At 40.5% G+C, this 23,132-nt stretch overlaps 1 protein-coding gene across 7 annotated transcripts in view; it reads left to right on the top strand.

Annotated features, from left to right (window-relative positions):
- The window catches only part of PRMT9 (protein arginine methyltransferase 9), a 47,955-nt gene that overhangs the window by 23,765 nt on the left and 1,058 nt on the right, over nt 1–23,132 (top strand). For 6 of the 7 annotated variants that reach the window (XM_024356322.3, XM_517474.8, XM_063809054.1 and 3 more), the window contains 4 exons: nt 1,504–1,696; nt 4,565–4,748; nt 7,971–8,685; nt 19,629–19,782. In XM_024356322.3, the coding sequence (XP_024212090.1) occupies nt 1,504–1,696; nt 4,565–4,748; nt 7,971–8,685; nt 19,629–19,782 (1,246 nt within the window). Of the gene's footprint in view, nt 1–1,503; nt 1,697–4,564; nt 4,749–7,970; nt 8,686–13,940; nt 14,105–19,628; nt 19,783–23,132 lie in introns of those variants that run through there. The other variant, XM_024356324.3, reaches the window with a different exon arrangement.

Here is a 23,132-nt window from a genome sequence, read left to right as displayed (position 1 = left end):
CTGGGATTACAGGTGTAAACCACCATGCCTGGCCCAATGTAAATTTTTGTTGACATCACACATTGTTATAGCAAGTGTGTAAGCCATAAGTTTATGATTTGATGAATTTTCATGAAGTTGATAGACCTGGGTAATCAGTGCTGAGATCAAGGACCAGAATATTACTGCTATATAATATAAAGTGTGCAGGAAGAAACCCCATCTCTTTACCAGTGTCCCACTCTCCCTAGAGCACCTACTATCTGACTTCTAACACCGTAGATTAGTGTTGCTTGTTTTGAATTTTATACAAATAGAACCATACAGTGTGACTTGTTTTTGCGTGCCTAGCTTCTTTTGTGTTTAGTTTGTTTATTCTCATTGCTGAATCATACTCCATTATATGACTATACTAGATTTGTCTGTTATACTACTGATAGATGTTTAGGTTATATCAGTTTTTTTTCACTATCAGAAGCAGTGTAGCTATAAACATTCTTGAACATTCTTTTGGTGATAATATATTAATTTCTGTTGACTGTATTCTCAGAAGTGGAAATGCCAAACACTGTGAGGTTCCTACATTAAGAATGAATCTGAATAGGTATGCTCAGCTCGAATTGGTACTACAAAGTAGTCTTCCAAAGTGATCTTACTGATTTTATACTCCAATGGTGTATGAGACTGTATCCTTACCATACTTGCTATTGACTACTTGTTTTTTTCCATTCTGTCAGATGTGTAGTATGCATTGTGAATTTTTTTTTTTTTTTTTGAGATGGAGTCTTGCTCTGTTGCCCAGGCTGGAGTGCAGTGGCGTGATCTCGGCTCACAGCAAGCTCAGCCTTCCGGGTTCACTCCATTCTCCTGCCTCAGCCTCCCAAGTAGCTGGAACTACAGGCGCCCACCAACACGCCCGGCCAATCTTTTGTATTTTTAGTAGAGACAGGGTTTCACTGTGTTAGCCAGGATGGTCTCGATCTCCTGACCTCGTGATCCACCCGCCTTGGCCTCCCAAAGTGCTGGGATTACAGGCATGAGCCACCGCGCCTGGCCTGCATTGTGATTTTAACTCCATTTCCCAGGTGGCTGTTGAAGCTGAGCACCTTTTCTCATGTGCTTATTGGCCATTTGGATTGTTCTTTTGTGAAGTGTCTAAGTCTTTTGCCCATTTTTGTTTTTTATTGATATGTAGGAATTTTAAAATATATTTTGGACATGAGCCCTTTATTGAATATAGTTATTACAAATATCTTAGTTGCTTGCTTTTTACTTTATTACAGGGTGTTTTTTTTTTTAGTGAGCAGACATTCTTAATTTTATTATAGACCTATTTATAGTTGTTTTCCTTTATAGTTAGTGGTTTTATATGTGTGTGTATTATGTAGTTATGTTTAAGAAATCTTTGCTCATGAGGTTTTATTTCATTTTTGTATTTATTTTTTCTGGACTCAGTATTAGATATGTTACTTGATTCTAAAAAAATCCATCTTCCTACCCCTCCCCTATTTTCTCTCTCTCCAGAGTGGGTATTAAGGACATTGCTGGTATCCATTTGCCAACAAATGTGAAATTTCAGAGTCCGGCTTATTCTTCTGTAGATACTGAAGAAACAATTGAACCTTATACAACTGAAAAGATGAGTCGAGTTCCTGGAGGATATTTGGCTTTGACAGAGTGCTTTGAAATTATGACAGTAGATTTCAACAACCTTCAGGTGAAAAAAATTCAGTTACTATTTTCAAGCATTAAATTTCATGCATTGTTTAAAATAATATATAGGACAGACAGTCTTTATTTTATGAGTTTGCATGAAGATTCCACTTATTGTATGTAAAGAAAATGATTAAAGGGTAATTAGAATTTCTTCCTGAAATTATTTGCTTTCTTTCTTGGTTTCCTTGCTTTTCTTTCCTTTCTTTTCTTTCTTTGACAGTGTCTTGCTCTGTCACCCAGGCTGGAGTGCAGTGGCACCATCTCAGCTCACTGCAGCCTCGACCTCCCAGGTTCAAGCAATCCTCCTGCCTCAGTCCCCCAAGTAGCTGGGACTACAGGCATGTACCACTGTGCCCGGCTAATTTTTATATTTTTAGTAGAGATGCGGTTTTGCCATGTTGCCCATGCTGGTCTCGGACTCTGAGCTCAAGCGATCTGCTGACCTTGGCCTCCCCAAGTGTTAGGATTACAGGCATAGGAGCCACTGTGCCAGCCTGCTTATTTAAATACAGAGAAAACCCCTCCTAAGATTGTTGGGAATATATAGGGTGCCAGGTGCTTTCACTTGTGTTCTTAGGCAGCTCTTATGACATACTGCCATACAATTATAATTATCCTTGTGTTACACAGATGAAGAAATTGTTGCTCACATTAAATAATTTCCCCCCAAGTTATTCAATATGTGAATACAGGGGCAGGAATTCTAACCTAGGTCTTTCTGACTTATCTCTATATCATGCTGCCATTTCAAATTAACAAAATGAACAATAATCCAAATCTCTAGGTTGTATGTGCATTATGGTGACCAGCCTTCATGGTTTGTCCAGGACTGAAGGGGGTTCCAAGACTTGAGACTTCCTGTTTTGAAACTAAGACATTCCTAGGAAAAGCAAGAGAAGCTGATCACTCTAGTGTGTGTGTTAGTGAATGGCGTGAGGATGTTCTGTATAAAGAAAGTGCCCAGCCAGGCGAGGTGGCTCATGCCTGTCCTCCCAGCACTTTGGGAGGCCGAGGCAGGTGGATTACCTGAGGTCAGGATTTCAGGACCAGCCTAGCCAACATGGTGAAACCCTGTCTCCACTAAAAAAATACAAAAAATTAGCTGGGTGTGGTGGCGGGTGCCTCTAATCCCAGCTACTTGGGAGGCTGAGACAGGAGAATTGCTTGAACCCAGGAGGCGGAGGTTGCATGAGCCAAGATTGCGCCATTGCACCCCAGCCTGAGCAACAAGAGCGAAACTCCGTCTCAAAAAAAAAAAAAAAAAAAAAAGAAAGTGCCCAAAGAAATTGGAAAAGTTACATAGAATTCTCTAAAGATCTTTAATAAGTAAGATTAAATGTTCAAGTACATAAATGTTGTAAGTGAAACCTGTTTGGAGATAGAAGACTTTGTGAGGGTAATTTTAGCCTAAGATTTTTTTTTTCTTTTTTTTCTTTTTTTTTTGAGACAGAGTTTCCCTCTTGTTGCCTAGGCTGGAGTGCAGTGGTGCGATCTTGGCTCACTGCAGCCTCCACTTTTCGGGTTCAAGCGATTCTCCTGCTTCAGCCTCCCGAGTAGCTGGGATTACAGGCACCCACCACCATGAGCGGCTAATTTTTGTATTTTTGGTAGAGATGGTGTTTCACCATGTTGGCCAGGCTGGTCTCGAACTCTTCTTTTTTTTTTTGAGGTGGACTCTCACTCTGTCGCCCAGGCTGGAGTGCAGTGGTGTGATCTCGGCTTACTGCAAGCTCCACCTTCTGGGTTCACGCCATTCTCCTGCCTCAGCCTCCCGAGTAGCTGGGACTACAGGTGCCCGCCACCATGCCCGACTACTTTTTTGTATTTTTAGTAGAGACGGGGTTTCACCGTGTTAGCCAGGATGGTCTCAATCTCCTGGCCTCGTGATCCGTCCGCCTTCGCCTCCCAAAGTGCTGGGATTACAGGTGTGAGCAACCGTGCCCGGCCCCAAACTCTTGACCTCAGTGATCCACCCACCTTGGCCTCCTAAAGTGCTGGGATTACAGGCATGAGCCACCATGCCCAGCTAGCCTAAGATTTTTATAATTTAATAGAAGCTTTCCTTTATTATTCGTTACTACATTGTTCTTGAGGAGATCTGGAACTAATTTAACAATTTGGCCTTGCTTACTGAGGCTGAGCTTTCTGAGCTTCAAGAGCATTCCTTACCTGTTACGACTTTCAATAGCAAGTAACACGTTTGTAGCTGCCATTTACCCCCGAACTATCCTTTTATTATTTTAAGGCTTTTTAAAATTTTAATTTTTCTTAGCCACACACAAATCTTACTAAGGTTTTAATTTCAAAAGTCATGCCTGCCTGTTTAAGACTTTCAAGCAATACAGGATAGAAAGGAAAAAGTCCTAGTATTTTTCTTCCTTTTTAAAATCTCAACCCTTTCCCCAGGTCACTAGTTTGAAGTACATCTTTCCAGACTTTCTTTTCTGTACACACACACACATACACACTCACTCTCTCTCTTTCTCACTCTCTCTCTTAAACACACACTCTCTCTCACTACTCCCTCTCTCTCTCTACCCCCCTCCATCCCCCTCTATTTTCTAAACAAAACAATCTCCACTGCTTTGTCACTTAACCTTTTCAATTCAACAATATATTATGGACTTCTTTCCATATCAGCAATATATATCTGCTTCATTCTTTTTAATAATAGCTGCATGGTATTCCAATAAAATAGGTCAGAGCTTCCCAACCAGTGGGCCTTACATGGTTATAGGTGTGCCAAGATACTGAATCCCTAAGGGAGCTGGGCAGGACTAAGAACTCCAGAGATGGAAAATGGTAAGATATTGAGGCAAGTATATATGAAATATATAAAACCCTTTCATTCCTTCTACATTTTTCTCAGGAATTAAAAAGTCTTGCAACTAAAAAGCCTGATAAGATTGGTATTCCTGTTATTAAAGAAGGCATACTAGATGCTATTATGGTTTGGTTTGTGCTCCAGCTTGATGATGAACATAGTTTATCCACAAGTCCTAGTGAGGAAACATGTTGGGAACAGGCTGTCTACCCCGTACAGGACCTTGCAGGTAGGTCTTGTCCATTTTTTTTTTTTAACCTCTTGCTTTAATCTTCTAAGTATTCGAGTCAGTGGCAAAAAAAAATTACTTTGGATATGAAGGTTTCAGTCAAAGGAGGTTGGTTAAATCTTTCAGAACTTCATTTTTTTTTCAAAAGAACTTTGAAATAGGTAATATTTGTGGTTAAGAGAGACAAACACAACTCTGTTGCATAGCATTTGAAAAACCTATCATTATTTCTTCAGCTCTGATTTTTCTTTTTTCTTTTCTTTTTTTTTTTTTTTTAACGACAGAGTCTCGCTCTTTTGCCCAGGCCGATTGCAGTGGCGTGATCTTGGCTCACTGCAAGCTCCGCCTCCCGGGTTCACGCCATTCTCCTGCCTCAGCCTTCCGAGTAGCTGAGACTACAGGTGCCTGCTGCCGCGCCTGGCTACTTTTTTGTATTTTTAGTATAGACCGAGTTTCACCGTGTTAGCCAGGATGGTCTTGATCTTCTGACCTCGTGATCCACCCACCTCGGCCTCCCAAAGTGCTGGGATTACAGGCGTGAGCCACTGCGCCCGGCTGATTTTTCTAGTTATCAGTAGATGAAAGAAATCCTGCTCCATTATTTCATGGAAAGTACTGGAAAAGTATTGCTTTTAGTGCAGGAGTTCTTACTCCTTAGAGAAGCCGATAACGTCTGTGGAGCCCTGCATCATAAAAATGTACACACTCATATAAGCACAAAATTTTTCAGTTTTAGAGAGTTCATGAATCTGAACTTCCCTAGGGAAGTTCTGTATAAAGATTTTTTTTTGTATGGAAATTTTTTTTACAGTGATTCGATGGGTTTCAGTAAGTTTAAAGTAGTTGAATTATATAGAAAAACTACCCTTTTTAGGCTGGGTATGGTGGCTGACACCTGTAACCCTAGTACTTTGGGAGGCCCAGGTGGGAGGATTGCTTGAGGCCAGGAGTTTAAACCAGCCTGGGCAACATAGCAAGACCTCATTTCTTTTTTTCTTTCTTTCTTTTTTTTTTTTTTTTGAGACAGAGTCTCGCTCTGTTGCCCAGGCTGGAGTGCAGTGGCGCAATCTCAGCTCACTGCAACCTCCGCCTCTTGGGTTCAAGTGATTCTCCTGCCTCAGTCTCTTGAGTATATGGGACTACAGGTGCATGCCACCACGCCCAGCTAATTTTTTGTATTTTTAGTAGAGACATGGTTTCACCATGTTAGCCAGGATGGTCTCGATCTCCTGACCTCTTGATCCGTCCACTTCAGCCTCCCAAAGTGCTGGGATTACAGGTGTGAGCCACCGTGCCCGGCTGCAAGACCTCATTTCTACAAAATGAAAAAATTTAGCTGGGGATGGTGGCAAGTGCTTGTAGTCCCAGCTACTTGGGGCACTGAAGAAGAAGGATCGCTTGAGTCCAGGAGGCTGAGCCTGCAGTGAGCCAAGATTATAACACTGCACTCCAGCCTGGACAACAGAGGGACATCCTGACACACACACACACACACACACACACACACACACACACACACAGAAAAACTCTACCCTTCTTAAACTGGAAGTTAATACATCTATTTCTGTTTAGTTTCTTAATCAAGGATCTAATTTGGCAAGGTCATAAAGGCCTGGAATCAGTATATTGTTGTAGCCAGTATGTTGTTTTTGGAGTTAGGTAGATTTGGATTCAGTTCTTGTCTCTGCTACTTATTCATTCCCTCCTGGCCATCCTTGCCACTTGTTTCTCAGAGCTTTTGTTGTATCATATATAAAAACGGGATGATACCATTTATCTTGCAGCACTGTTTTAGGGATTCTTAGAGATAGTGGGTATAAAATGCCGACCACAGTGACTGGCACTCAGTGAATGACATTTTTTACTTGTGTTTATTCTAACTCTCTTATACCTGTAGTAACTTAGACAGATGATCTTTTGTTTTTTAATCCTTCTTAGAGAAAGGACATTTACATGTTTAAGCATAAGAATAGCAATTTATGGCTGGGCTCAGTGGCTTATGCCTGTAATCCTAGCACTTTGGTATCCTCCTGCTGAGGTAGGAGGATGGCTGGAGTTCAGGAGTTTGAGACCAGCCTGGTCTCTACTAAAAATATTTAAAAATTCAGGCATGATGGTGAGCGCCTGTAGTCTCAGCTATTCTGAAGGCTGAGGTGGGGAGGATAGCTTGAGCCCTGAGATTGAGGCCACAGTGATCATACCACTGCACTCCCGCCTAGGCAACAAAGCAAGACACTGTCTCCAAAAAAACCAAAAAAGTATAACAACTTGTATTTTCAACTGGTTCCAGGGTTAATGAGAAGGAATTGCGATTATACATTTACATTTTAAAATTTTACCACATGTAGGCCAGGCACAGTGGCTCACGCCTGTAATCCCAACACATTGGAAGGCTGAGGCAAGAGGATCACTTGAGCCCAGGAGTTCAAGACCAGCCTGGGTAAAATAGCAAGACCTCATCTCTATTTAAAAAAAAAAAAATAGCTGGGCCTGGTGGCATGTATCCGTAGTCCCAGCTACTTGGGAGACTGAGGCAGGAGGATCACCTGAGCCCAGGAGTTGGAGGCTGCAGGGGACCATGTTACACCACTGCATCCCAGCCTGGGTGACAGAGTGAGATCTTGTCTCAAAAGACAAAACAAACAAAAGTTTTCCCATATATGAAGGGAGTATCATATGGTCTTTATTGTCTTATACTTTGAAGTTCCTAGACATGCAAGAATGTCTAAAATACTTACAGTTAACAAATATAACTGATACGATTCTGTTGAGTGTTACCTTGTTCTTTTGGAAATTTCTCTTAAAGAATGTCCCTTTAAGCTAAAGTGAGGTTTGATATTTATCCCTGAATTTTATCTTTGTTGTTGTTAGCCTTTATTACCGAAGATGATAGAGTCCCCTGCAGTACTCCACCAACACCCCAATTTGGGGATATGGAGAGACCTAGTGATGGCATTAAAAACATTATCATACTGATAGTCTCAGGGTCAATAATGGAGCTCTCAAATGTCTCCATTATGCTACTGGTTAATTGAGTATTCAAATTTCAGTTTTTCCCTAAGTAAATCTGGTAGAGTTTTCCTAGTTTTTTGTATATTAAATGAGTATTTGTAATCCTTTCTATAGTGATCTAAAGAATGGGGGGCTAGATGGAGATGTTTATGTGATCCTCTGGCTTATAAGTACTCCATATTTTTTTTTCTTTCTTACTATTTAATGAAGACTACTGGATAAAGCCTGGAGACCATGTGATGATGGAAGTATCTTGTCAAGACTGTTACTTAAGAATCCAGAGTATTAGTGTCTTGGGTTTGGAATGTGAAATGGATGTTGCAAAAAGTTTTACCCAGAATAAAGACTTGTTATCGTTAGGAAATGAGGCTGAACTTTGTAGTGCCCTCGCTAACCTTCAGACCAGTAAACCAGATGCTGTAGAGCAGACATGTATATTGGAATCTACAGAAATTGCTTTGCTTAACAACATCCCATATCATGAAGGCTTTAAAATGGCAATGAGCAAAGTTTTGTCTTCACTGACTCCAGAGAAACTGTATCAGACCATGGATACTCACTGTCAGAATGAGATGAGCTCTGGAACTGGACAGAGTAATACTGTACAGAACATCCTTGAACCTTTCTACGTGTTAGATGTGTCCGAAGGCTTCTCTATTCTGCCTATTATTGCTGGCACGCTTGGGCAGGTTAAACCATACAGTTCTGTGGAGAAAGACCAGCATCGTATTGCTCTGGACCTCATATCTGAAGCCAATCACTTTCCTAAAGAAACACTTGAGTTTTGGCTGAGACATGTGGAGGATGAATCTGCTATGTTACAAAGGCCAAAATCAGACAAATTATGGAGCATAATTATATTGGATGTCATTGAGCCATCTGGGCTCATTCAGCAGGAAATAATGGAAAAAGCTGCAATATCCAGGTAAAACACAAAATAATAACTTTTGGCTTTGTTTTTTTTTGAGGTCAGATTTTATGTAAATTCCTTAAGTTCTTTAATCGCTTAACTGTAAAAATAAGTCAAGATCACTGTATGCTCCTCAAGCATTACTTTTCAGGATGTGTGACTTCATTTGCTGCTAAAATCATCGCTGGTTTGGCCAGTGGGAGGTCCTCTAAACTAGTTCCTGTGTCTTTTTGACACGTTCCCATAATTCTTTGAGCATGTTCTTACTTTGGTGCAACCAGATGTTTTACTTTCATCTTGAATTTTTCTCAACCCCAGCCTTAGGATTAGTCTTTCTCCAAGGGACTCTGGTTCCTTTTGGTTCCTTTTAGTGGAGAACTATATTTTGAAACCAAGATATATATATATATATATATATTTTTTTTTTTTTTTAAGACGGAGTTTCGCTCTTGCTGCCCAGGCTGGAGTGTAATGGCTCAATCTCGGCTCACTGCAACCTCCGCCTCCTGGGTTCAAACGATTCTCCTGCCTCAGCTTCCCAAGTAGCTAGGATTACAGGCACACTCCACCAGCTAATTTTGTATTTTTAGTAGAGACGGGGTTTCACCATGTTGGTCAGGCTGGTTTTGAACGCCTGACCTCAAGTGATCCACACCCCTTGACCTCCCAAAGTGCTGGGATTATAGGCATGAGCCACCACGCCCGGCTGAAACCAAGATCTTAATGATAGGTCTGTATGCTTATTGCTACTGGTCATTGCTTTTAGGCTGTCTGAGTTGAAAAAGCTAGGAAGAGGATGTGTGTGTTTTTGTGTGCGTGTACACACGCATGAATCCATATATATGTGCACAATCACACATACAGGTATTTTTAATTTATCTATTTATATAAAATCATGAGTGAATACTGATACCTTCAGTTCTAATCCACTATCACATGGTACATTATAGTGTTCCCTTTTTTCATGTTTATATTCTTTCTCCAGCAATAAAAGCCTGGCTCTCACTAACATGAATATACTTACTCATTTGCTCATAGGGAGAATCCACATAACATTGTTTCAAACTTGGTAACACATACTACTGTGGAAAGCAAAACTACCAACGAGAGTTCAGTATTAGTTTATAGTTTTTTTTGTTTTGTTTTTTCGTTTTTTTTTTTAGACACGGGGTAGGGTAGAATGGGGTCCGGTGGGATGGGGTGGGGATAGGGTGGGGTTGTGGTGGTTCTCACTGTGCTGCCCAGGCTGGTCTTGAACTCCTGGGCTCAAGTGATTTTTCCACTTCAGCCTCCTGAGTAGCTAGGGTTACAGGCATGTGCCACTGCTTATAGGTTCATAGGTTTTAAAGTATACATACTGATGAAATCCTATGTGTACAATTAGGTAAGTTTTGATAATTGAGTGATTTTTTTTTTTTGCTTGAGATGGAGTCTCGCCCTGTCGCCAGGCTGGAGTGCAGCGGCGTGATCTCGGCTAATTGAGTGATTTTTATCAAAAAGTTTGTTTTTGAAATTGCCTTCATAACAATACATTGATTAGGAGAAACAGCAGTGGCAAAGGTGGTTTTATTTATTATTTTTTATTTTTTGGTAAATAGCCAGAAATTTTGTGGAGGCCTTTTTATAATGTCATTATTCAAATTTGGTAAGTTCAGTTTTTTTTAAATTAATTAAATTAGAAAGTAAAGAAATTGGTTAAATTAGTACCAAAGATGTATTTCAGACATGTTTTGAATAATGGACCATTTTGGGGATCTTCTTTTGTTTTTGTTTTTGTAGTTGCAGTGTGACTGTTGAGAATGGTGACACATGAATTTGCAAATTCTTCTATGTGTGTGAAAAAATTCAGTATAATCACTTTATAGCCACATTTTATTTTATTAAAAATTGTTTTGAAATTATGATAAAATATTCCTAAAATTTAGTCAGTCATTTTTCACTTCATTAGTGTGAAGTATATTCACCTCATTACATAAATTTTCTCCAGAGCTCTTTCATATTGTAAAACACTCTATACTGAATAAATGACAATTTCCCATACTCCCCTCCCACCCTGGGTCCTGGCATCCAGCAATCTACTTTCTGTTTCTATGAGTTTAACTAACTCTTGAGACCTCAAACAAGTGAAATCATACAGTATTTATTTTTCCTTTTCTGACTGGGTTGTTTCACTTAGCATAATGTCTTCAAGGTTCATCCATGTTGTAGTATGTGTCAGAATTTCCTAATGATTAGTGATGTTGACCATCTTTTCATACACTTTTTGACCATGTGTACATAGTTTGGAGAAATACCTATTCAAGTCTTGCCCATTTTTTAACCGGGTTATTTTGTTATTGAGTTGTAGGAGTTATTTCTGTATTCTGGATACTAACCCCTTATTTCATGTATGATTTGTAAATATTTTTTTCCCACTTCATAGGTTGCCTTTTCACTCTTTTGATCATTTCCTTTGATGTGCAAAAGTTTTAAAGTTTGATTTAGTCCTATTTGTCTACTTTTGCTTTGGTTGCAAAACAGCTTTTGATATCATATCCAAGAAATCATTGCTGAATCCAGTGTCCTCAAGCTTTTCTCCTGTATTGTCTTTCAGAAGTTCTATAGTTTAAGGTCTTATATTCAGTTGTTTAATCCATTTTGAGTTAATTTTTGTATATGGTGTATACAAAAATATACATGTTTTTGTATATTTTGGAAAACATATTTCGGATATGTTTTCTGAACATAATTTGTGGGTTTATATGGTCTCTTTTTTTTTTTTTTTTTTGAGATGGAGTCTCACTCTTTTGTCCAGTTCGTCCAGGCCAGACTGCAGTGGCGCTATCTCCCCTCACTGCAAGCTCCACCTCCTGGGTTCAAGGGGATTCTCCTGCCTCAGCCTCCCGAGTAGCTGGGACTACAGGCGCATGCCACCACAGCTGGCTAATTTTTTGTATTTTTAATAGAGACGGGGTTTCACCGTGTTAGCCAGGATGGTCTCGATCTCCTGACCTTTTGATCCGCCCGCCTTGGCCTCCCAAAGTGCTGGGATTACAGGCGTGAGCCACCATGCCCGCCTTGGGCTCTTGTTTCTAATTCCGTTGGTCTGTATGTCTGTCTTTATACCAGTACCATACCACAGTCTTGATTGCTGTTGCTTTGTAGTTTGTTTAAGGTCAGGAAGTGTGAGGCCTCCAACTTTGTTCTTTTTCAAGACTGTCTTGGCGGTTTACAGTTCTTTGAGATTCCATATAAATTTTAGGGTAAATTTTTCTGTTTCTACAAAAAACACTCTTTGGGTTTTGATATGGATTGCAGGTGTTCCAATCCATGAACACAGTGTGCCTTTCCATTCATCTGTGTCTTTAAATTTTTTTTTAAGCAATGTTTTATAGTTTTCAGTGTACAAACAAGTCTATTGCCTAAGTATTCCTAGGTAAGTTTATTCCTAAGTATTTTATTTTTTAGATGCTATTATAAATGGATTCTTTTCTTAATTTTCTATTTAGCCTTTGCTAGTACATGCAAATGCAGCTGATTTTTGCATGTTTATTTTGTATCCCATAATTTTGCTGAAGTCATTTATGAGTTGTAACAGGTTTTTGTTGTTGTTTTTCTTTTGAGTTTTCTATATATGACATATCATCTATGAATAGAGATAATTATACTTCTTCCTTTCCAATTTGGATATGTTATTTTTTCTTGTGTAATTTCTCTGGTGAGGACTTCCAGTACTGTGTTGAACAGAAGTGGAAAGAGTGGGCATCTTTCCCTTGTATCTGATCTTAGGAGAAAAGCTGTCAGTCTTTAAGTGTGGTGATGTTAACATGATAGTTGTGGGCTTTTCATATATGGCTTTTATTATGTTGAGGTAGTTTCCTTCTATTCCTAGTTTGTTGAATGCTTTTATAATGAAAGTGTGATTTTTGTCAAATGCTTTTATAATGAAAGTGTGATTTTTGTCAAATGCTTTTTCTGCGTCCATTGAGATGATCATGTGGTCTTCATTCTGTTAATGTGATGTGTAGTAACTGGGCTCCTGCCTTGGCTTCCCAGAGTGTTGGGATTACAGGTGTGAGCCACTGTGCCTGGCCTGCAGTTGTTTTTAAATGTTCATTCTTGCTGGATGTGGTGGCTCATGCCTGTAATGCCAGCACTTTGGGAGGCCAAGGCGGGCGGATCACCTGAGGTCTGGAGTTTGAGACCAGCCTGACCAACATGGAGAAACCCCGTTTCTACTAAAAATAAAAAAAACGTAGCCAAGCGTGGTGGCGCATGCCTGTAATCCCAGCTACTTGGGAGGCTGAGGCAGGAGAATCGCTTGAACCCTGGAGGCGGAGGTTGCTGTTAGCTGAGATCACGCCATTGCACTCCAGCTCTGGGCAACAAGAGTGAAACTTCATCTCAAAAAAAAAAAATGTTCATTCTTAAGTTCTATTCACTCATGCTAGTTTAAAATACAGATGAAAGCTTGAAGGTTTGGTAAGCTCTTTCGTTTTTTGTTTTTTTAAAAAACCATGGCTATGGTTTGAGTGTCTCCTCCAAAGCTCATGGGTTGGAAAGTTAATCCTCAGTGCAACAGTGTTGAGAGGTGTGATATTTAAGGGGGGATGAGGTCAGGAGGGCTCTGCCCTCATTAGTGAATTAAGGCCATTATCATGGGAGTGGGTTTTTTTTACAGGATGAGGTCAGCCCTCTTTCCCTTTCTCTCTCTCTCCCTCTTCTCTCTCTCTCCCCCTCTTCTCTCTCTCCCCCTCTTCTCTCTCTCTCTCTCTGCCCTCTGCCATGAACAGTCAGCCAAATAAGTTTCTCTTCTTTATAAATTACCCAGTCTGTTGTAGTTTGTTAGACTTTTGAGTTACAACGTTATTTTTTTCATTGCTGAAGGCATGGATGGTTCTGAAGTATCATTTAGCTTTGCAAAAGATTTCTGAGGAGCCTAGCAGTTGCAGTAATGTAAGTAACAACAAAACACTTAATGTTAGTAAAGATAAGCAGAGTTTCAAGGCAATGGTCATTTTATCTGAACATAGCTAAGATCTGACACTATCTTTTAGCCCCCAACCTAAGGGTAGGAGGGGGCCTTAGTCACCATTCATCTCATTCACATACATAAGTTGAGTTGCAAGGATAATAACAGAGAAAAAAAAATTGCAAGCATAGATAACAGAGAACTAAACTGATTATCACTTAGTTGATAGTGTCAGGTCCCACAGGTTGAGGGCTCAGTTCCACAGACTGCCCCCTACTTCAGATGCCAGTTACAAGTATGTCACTTGTACTTCTTACAGGCTGTAAATCGGAAGTTCCTGAGACCACCTCTTCGAGTTCCATTACTTTGCTAGAGTGGTTCACAGAACTCAGGGAAACACTTTACTTATGTTTGCCCATTTCATTTATTATGAAGGATATTACAAAGGATACAGATGAAGAGCCAGATGAAGAGATGCATAGAGTAAGCATGTGGGAAGTGGCATGGGGCTTCCATGCCCTCTCTGGGCACCCTCTAGGAACCTCCATGTGTTCAGCTACCTGGAAGCTCTCTGAACCTTGTCTTTCTGGGTTTTTATGGAAGCTTTGTTATGTAGGCATGACTGATTACATCATTGGCTATTAGTGATCAACTCAACCTTCAGTGTGTCTCCTCTCTCTGGAGGCTAGTGGGTTGGATAGAAAGTCCCAATCCTCTAATCTTGCCATGGTCTTTTAGCCCCCAACCTAGGGCTAGGTAGGGGCCCTTAGTCATCATTTATCTCATTAGCATACAGAAGACACTCTTACCATTCTGTAGGTTCCAAGGGTGTTAGGAGTTCTGGGGCAGGAAACAAGATGAAGACCAGATATATATGTATCTTATTTTAATCACAATATCATATTTGCCCTATGTATACTTTATATTCGGCTATTCCTGAGTTGTATCCTTTGTAATAAATCCGTAAATATAAGTAAAGTGTTTTTCTGAGTTCTGTGAGCCATTCTGGCAAATTATTGAACTCAAAGAGGACATTGTGGGAACCCTTGATTTGTTACAGCCTGATGGGTTCTTCTTACCCACTGCCCAGGAAAGCCAATACAGTGAGAACAGCAGGAGTTGCAGTAGGGAAAGTTTAGGTGGGTTCATGCCTGTAATCCCAGCACTTTGGGAGGCCGAGGTGGGTGGATCACTTGAGGTCAGGAGTTTGAGACTAGCCTGGCCAACATAGTGAAACCCCGTCTCTACTAAAAATACAAAAATTAGCTGGGAATGGTGATGTGTGCCTGTAATCCCAGCTGCTCAGGAGGCTGAGGCAGAAGAATCGCCTGAACTTGGGAGGCAGAGGTTGCAGTGAGCTGAGATTGTACCACTGCACTCCAGCCTGGGCAACAGAGTGAGACTCCGTCTCAAAAAAAAAAAAAAAAAAAGAAAAGTGTAATTATCACAAGGCAGGCAAGTGGAAGAATGGGACATGTTTTTCAAATCCACCTCCCTGAGAACTCAGAGGCTAGTTTTAAAAGATAATTTGGTGGACTGGTGGCTAGGGAATGGATACTGCTGATTGGTTGGGGATGAAATCATAGGGATGTCAAAAACGATCTTCCTGTGCTGAGTCAACTTTCTGGGTGGGAGTCATAGAAGTATTTGAGTCTGAAAAATGTCTCAAAGACCAATCTTAGGTTTTACAGTACTGATGTTATCTATAGGAGCAATTGGGGCAGTTATACATCTTGTGACCTCTGGCTCCATGATTCCTGAGCAGTAGGGCATTATAGAAAAACAAGCTAGGGTACAATGACTGGGTATCATTTAACTGTGCCTACATTTTAGCAGAATTCAGGCTCCTCCCATAATCCTAACCTTGTGGCCTTTCCTTAGTTTTACAGTGGCTGTTTTGGTCCCTGAACAAGGAGGGGGTTCATTTCAGGAAGGGACTATTATCATCCATGCTTTAAACTATAAACTAAAATTTCTCCCACAGTTAGCTTACCCTATGCCTGGGTCTGTCAGTTTGTGAGGTTAGAAGCAAAATGGAGTGAGCTATGTTAGATTTCTTTCACTGCCATAATTTTTGCAAAGGTGGTTTCAGATTTATAGATGGCCAAAAGTACTGAAAGTCCAGGACCTACAATTGGCATCAGAACTGGGGGCATTCATGTGGGACTGAGCTTGTATAGCACCTGATGCTAACTCCAGGTAGTGTCAGAATTGATTTGAATTGTAGTACACTCAAAAGGTGTCTGAGAATTTTTTTGGGGTGGGAACCTCCTCCCTGCACCCCCCTTTCCCCCCCCCCCGCCCCCGCCCACCACCACTTCGTGTCAGAAGTTTTATTTTTATTTTTTTTAGGCAGGCTCTTACTCTGTCACCCAGGCTGGAGTGCAGTGGCATGATCATGGCTCACTGCAGCCTTGACTTCCTGGGCTCAACCTATGTTTTATAAATAGAAATGGTTCCTAAGACTACCTAAGTGACTCACATGGTATCGTTCTCCAACTCTCTTTCTCCCATAGATTACATAGCTACAAGGTTAGCTTTTATTAACCTGTGTGCTTTTTTAGCTTGCTAATTTCATAGAATGATACCTCTTTGGCTATTTGGGGAGTGGAGGGTTGTTAGTCAAGCAACATAAAGTTCTGTGGCTAGTCTCTCCTTTCAGAGACCTTTGTGATCTTGAAGAAAATTAGATCTGATTTTCACTTAAATGGATCACAGTTAGCAGATAACTTCAATTGTTCAGATAATAACATGAGTTTTCAGGATTAAACTTGATCCTTTTGAGGAAAAAAGATTTTTCCAGTGATTTGGGAAGACATAAAATTTTAGCCAGTTTGGTAAAGGCATAGATAGGAATTTGGTTAAGAGCTGTGCAATTTTATTAAGATGTGTGAAATTTCACTAACTGTGGAGACTGAATTTCTACCAGACTACCTATTATGACAAAAAGTTGATAGGAAAGGAATAGCAACAATGAGTAAAGCACTGGGGTCAGGGTGGAGTCCATTTTTAGGCTAATTTATGAATATAGGATTTATTACAACTCAGAAGGATCATGTTGTTACATTTAGTGGGTGAAGAGAGATTATCCTGGTTCAGGAACATGACTTATCTTTATCAGTCTGGTGCCATTACACTTAGGAGTCATCTCTAACTTTCCTTGCTGAATCTGTGCTCCTCACATCACGGCTGGGGATATGGCTTCCGGTTAGCTTGTCTTTAGGAGAGAGTGAGCTGTTACAAGAGCAGACTGTTTCCTTGTTAACTTTTCCTCAAATGTATTATTTTGAAAATTTTCAAACTTAGGAAAAATTGCAAGAATAACAACAGAGAACACTAGATTATTGTTTAGTTTACTGAACCATTTGATAGTTGATTGCTGGCATCATAAACTTCATATTTTCTTTAGTATTTAGCATGTGTTTCCTAAGAACAAATGTTTTCCCCTACATATCACAATAAAATTATCACTCAGGATATTTCACATTGATAAAACACTATTATATAATATATAGTGCATATTAAAATTTTCCATTACCCCAGTAATATTCTTCATTGCTTTTCTTCCCAGTCTAGTTCTAATCAAGAGTCTTACATTGCATTTAGTTGCCATGTCTTGTCATTATAATTTAATTGTCCTTGCTTTAGATATCTTTAAGTGGTTATAAAATTGAGATAATCAGTTTAGTAAGAGACCAGAGAATTAATTTAAATCTAATTCAAGAGCAGTAGTGCCAAAGTAGTTTTGAGGAATGGGGTGTTTTATAGCTTAGCTTGTTTAGGTTTTAATGATCTATTTAGGGAGACTACATAGTATATAATTTTGGAAATGTATATGAATTACTTTTTAAGATATGAACAAATGTGTTGGTGAAATGTTTAGTTCTGTATTTTTATAAGTGGATTCTTACTCTATTTAACTTAGGAGTAAGAACATACTGTGAAATGTACATATGATAATATAAAGTTCACCTGCCTAGTATCCTGTTCTAGAAATTCAAGTAGGAACAAGCTTGGAATATTCAGTAAAAATGTAGATTTGACATTTGATTGTAAATGTGGCAAATGAAAATAATTACTTGGTTTAAAGTATCCTCCACCTCTATTTCACTGGATGTCAGTAGGTGGCCCACCCACCCTTCTCTCCCTTCCCACATAGCACATAGCTCAGGTGTGAGGAAACAAGATTATATAGGTAGGTGTGGAAGCTGCCTTGACTTAACAGCCCTTAGCTTCATATAGCAACTCTTCTCCCATGGGCACAGCTTCCACGGCAATATGAACACCTGGTTACACTCTCAGGGAAGCCCACATGTGGTATGGGTTCCCGTCAGGCATTTATCCTTTGTTTGTAGTTCTCTCCATCCAGATATAGTCTACCTATTAAGAGGCATTTTTTTTTTTTTTTTTTTTTTTTAACCAAAAGCAGTGTTCCTGATAAACACAGCTGACATTCTATTCTTATAAGATTTTCAGGGAAAGAGAAGGTAAACCCAAGGTCAACATAGGAAGAGAAAGGATTTTGTTAACCCTTGACTCTCTCTCCTCCAGTATTAGAGTATTTGGACTTTTTTTTTTTTTTTAATTTTGCATTTGGAGTGTTTAACCTTTTATTTTGAAATAATTTTTAAGCCTTTGGAGAAGTTAAAGAATAATACAAAGAACTTACCATATACCTTACACTCAGATTCACAAACTATTACTATTTTGCCACATCTGCTAAATTGTTCAGGAAAAAACATTTCAGGCTCTTCCCCTGAACCATAGATACAATGTGTCTTTACTCCTAATACCTTGGAATGCATAGGACATTCACTGATATAATCACTGTACAATTATTAAAATCAGGAAATTTACAGGGACACAATACTGTTATCTAAGCTACAAATCTTATCCAGATTTCACCAGTTGTCACAATAATGTCCTTTGTAGCTTTTTTGTTCCTGGTCTGGAATCCAATCCAGGATCATATATTCCATTTAGTTTTCATGTCTCTTTAGTGGTGCAGTCACTGCTTACTGCAATGTGGACCTCCTGGGCTCAAGCGATCCTCCCATCTCAGCCTGTTGAGTAGCTGGGACTACAGGTGTGCACCACCACACCTGGCTAGTTTATTTATTTGTAGAGATGGGGTCTTGCTATGTTGCCCAGGCAGGGGTTGAAGTCCTGGGCTCAAGCAATCCTCTCACCTTGGCCTCCCAAAGTGTTGGGATTATAGGCATCAGCCACCGTGCCCAGCCTGTCCCATTGTTTTTGATGTTAATACAATCACATGGTTTAAGTTGTATCTACACATTTCTCCATTCAGTAAGTTACTGTTTCCCCCTTTGTGATAAGTCATTTGTGGGGGTGATACTTGGAGACTGTAAAAGGATATTTTCCTAATCAAACTTTGACCTACTAGTTTTAGCATCCATTGATGACTCTTTCCTGAATCTAAAGACGTATGTCCATTTAAATAGCTAACCTGTCATTTTTCTCTTTCACTGATCAGTAGTTACTTTGACTTGGGAAATTATTTCTAGTGGTTTACTATTCTGAAATACCAGCCATGAATAACAGAAAGTCCATTAGACTCTATGTAATCTGTAGCTCTTTACTAATTTATCATGATTCTTAGTTACTGATGTTTATACAATGTAGGAGATTACAAAGGGTTTTTTTTTGTTTTATGTTTTTTTGAGACAGAGTCTCACTCTGTCACCCAGGCTATAGTGCAGTGGCGGGATGTTGGCTCACTGCAACTGCTACCTCTTGGATTCAAGCAGTCCTCCTGCCTCAGCCTCCCAAGTAGCTGGGACTACAGGTGCATGCCACCTGTGGATCTAGTTGGCTAGTTTTTGTATTTTTTGTAGAGATGAGGTTTCGCCATGTTGCCCAGGCTGGTCTTGAACTCTTGGGCTTAAGTGATCCACCCACCTTGGCCTCCCAAAGTGCTAGGATTATAGGCGTGAGCCACTGTCACCCTGCCCCAAGAGCTTTTTAAAATATGTACTTTTTTTCTTAGGTGTTTACTACAATCTGGAGGCAAGATCTTTCCTCAGTATGTGCTGATGTTTGGGTTGCTTGTGGAATCACAGACACTCCTAGAGGAGAATGCTGTTCAAGGAACAGAACGTACTCTTGGATTAAATATAGCACCTTTTATTAACCAGTTTCAGGTAAGTGTCTAGAGGAGAAGTTCAACCAGGATGCTGTTGAACAGTCTACCATCGCTCTCTCTTTAGTCACTGTTTAATCTAGCTAAACACAGTGACTAAAGTTTAGCTGGATTAATCACAGTGACTAAGAGCACTTAGATTTTTACCTATAATAAGTTCCTAGAACAAAGGAACTTATTATAGGTAAAAATCAACCTAGAGGTTACAATAACCAAGGAATTTTGTCATGACTGCTGATAAAAGTTTATAGATATTTGGCCAGGTGTGGTGGCTCATGCCTGTAATCCCAGCACTTTGGGAGGCCCAGGCGGGTGGATCACTTGAGGTTAGGCGTTCAAGACCAGCCTGGCCAACATGGTGAAATCCCACCTCTACTAAAAATACAAAAAAATTAGCCAGGTGTGGTGGTGCGTGCCTGCAATCCCAGCTACTCTGGAAACTGAGGTGGGAGAATCGCTTGAACTCAGGAGGCAGGAGTTGCAGTGAGCCGAGATCGTGCCACTGCACTCCAGTCTGGATGACAGAGCGAGACTGCATCTCAAAAAAAAAAAAGTTTTTAGATACGCCTCCGAATCACTGTCATAAATGGAAGAAGGGTCCTAGGTTTTAATCTTATGAAAAAGAGTGGTCTTTGTCCAAAAAAGATCTATGTTCTAAACTTGAACCCTTACATTGAGACCTCAGGCTGGCAGCTGATAAGTATCAGCAGCTAATGCTCAGTTTCTAAGAAATCGGACTGCAGAGAGCAGGAATGCAGGAGCCTAGGAAAACAGAGCTCAAGGAAAAGGGGGTTAGCCTCTGTTTAGGAAATAAGGAGTCAAGACTTAGAAATGGGCTGGGCATGGTGGCTCACACCTGTATCCTGGCACTTTGAGAGGCAAAGGTGGGGCGGATTGCTCGAGCTCATAAGTTCAAGACTAGCCTGGGCAACATGGGGAAACCCCGTCTCTACAAAAAATACAAAAATTATCTGGGTGTGGTGGTGCATGCCTGTAGTCCCAGCTACTTGGGAGGCTGAGGTAGGAGAATTGCTTGAGCCTGGGAGGTGGAGGTTGCGGTAAGCTGAAATCACGACACTGCACTCCAGCCTGGGTGATAGAGTAACAAATTTTTACTGAATGTCTACTACATGTACATTTAGATTTGGGGAATAGGGCTATGAAATAGAGAAGTTTACTATCTCGTGGATTTAGCATTTACATTGGAAGAGACAATAAACAAGTAAAAAGACTGCTATGATGGTGAGAAGAGCTGTGGACATAAAGCAGGTTAAGGGAGTGTGGCGTATGGGATATACTATTTTATATAGATTACACCTAAGGAAAGGACTCATGGGTAAGTGATAAACAGAGGCCTGAAAGAAATAAGGGAGCAAATCACACAAATCAAAGGATCAGCAAGTGTAAATAGCTAGAGGCAAGATCACGATTGGAGCATCAAAAACTGCAAGAAGCAACCAAGAGGGAGAGTGATGAGAGATGCAGTCAGAGTATTAGGGGCCAGATGTTGACCTTCTGGCCATTTGTAAGGACTGTGGCTTTTGCTCTGAAAGGGGTAGGAAACAACTGGAGGGTATTGAACAGAGGCTTGACATGATGTGACTTATGTTTTGAAGGGCTTGCTATGGTTGCTGTGTTAGGAATAAAACACTGGTGAGACCAGGCAAAGGCATGAAATTATTGTAGTAATCCAGGTGAGAGGTGTCAGTGGCTTTGACTGGAGTGGTAGCAGTGAAAGTGCAAAAATGGTGAGATCCTCGATATATTTTAAAGGTAGGGCTGGTGTGGTGGCTCATGCCTGAATTCCCAGCACTTTGGGAGGCCAAAGTGGGAGGATTGCTTGGGCCCAGGAGTTCAAGACCAGCCTGGGCAACAAAGTGAGACTGTCTCTCTACAAAAATTAGCTAGGCATGGTGGTGTGCCCCTCTAGTCCCAGCTACTCGGGAGGCTGCGGTGGGAGGACGGCTTGAGCCCAAGAGGCTGAGGCTGCTGTGAGCCAAGGTTGTGCCACTGCACTGCAGTCTGGGCAACAGCAAGACTGACCCTGTCTCTAAAAATAAATAAAGGTAGAATTTTTGATAAGTTGGATGTGGGCTATGAAAGAGGACTCCTTTTTTTTTTAGGTGAAAGCAGCTGGAAGAATAGTTTCCATACTGATAATGGGGAAAATAGGATCAGGCTTTGTGTGTAGCTGTGGTCACTGAGCAACTGGGTAAGAATTCAGAGAAAGCTCTGGGCTGAAGATTTAAATTTGGCAGTTAGCAGCATGTAGCTGGTATTTAAGGCCATAAGACTGGATGAAATAGCTTGGGGGCATGTAGATAGAGAGGGCTGGGAACTGAACTCTAGAGAACTCATAAAGTTATGAGCTTGGTTTGGTTGGTTATATAGAAGGAACTGGCAAAGATGACAGGAGGGCCGGGCATGGTGGCTCATGCCTATAATCCTAGCACTTTGGGAGGCCAAGGAGGGCAGATTGCTTGAGTCCAGGAGTTCGAGACCAACCTGGGCAACATGGCAAAAACCCATCTCTACAAAAAATACAAATATTAGCCAAGTGTGGTGGTGGGCACCTGTAGTCCTAGCTACTTGGGAGGCTGAGGTGGGAGGATCACTTGAGCCCAGGAAGCGGAGGTTGCAGTGAGCTGTGATCGTACTACTGCACTCCAGCCTGGGGAACAGAGTGAGACCCTATATTTAAAAAAAAAAAAAAAAAAAAAGACAGGAGTGGACCAGTTAGTGTGAGAAATAAAAGTGGGGGCCGACTATGAGGTATGGGTTCAGCAGTGTGGGGATTAGGAGGCAGGTGATAAGAGGTGACATGAGAATCTAAGGCTTCTTCTGGTTTGATGTAAAAATAGGAACAAAAGGCATAACAAGGAGTCTTAGAAATGGTATGGGGTTACTGTTGAGTTTTTATGGGGAATAAAGGCTGGATGCTTTCAAGGATGCCCAGGGAGAGGTGAATGTATCTGTGTCCTGTTTCGCCTTATACAAGGAAAAGTGGTTTTTAAATGACAGTTTCCTTTGTTTCAAATGAGGATGAGGCTAAAAATCATTAGTATTAATAGTAGCATTCAATTGCTACTAAACTTGATAGAACACTTAATAGTGATTCTCAACTTTGTACATTGGAAACATCTGGGGATCCTAACGCCAGATGGTTTGGGGTGTGGCCTGAACAGTTGGGCTTTTAAAAAGCTCCCCAGGTGATTTTAATTTGCAGCCAAGATTGAGAGCCACTGCCTTCTGGAAATAAACTTATTTTCCAAATGAAATCAACTATTGTTTGATTGAATCTGGCATCATTTCTGAGACAATTCAATTAGTGTTGTACCATTATTTCATAAG

Source organism: Pan troglodytes, chromosome 3 (assembly GCF_028858775.2).
Source record: "Pan troglodytes isolate AG18354 chromosome 3, NHGRI_mPanTro3-v2.0_pri, whole genome shotgun sequence".
Taxonomy (NCBI): Eukaryota; Metazoa; Chordata; class Mammalia; order Primates; family Hominidae; genus Pan; species Pan troglodytes.
This window is presented reverse-complemented; position numbering and strand designations above follow the sequence as displayed.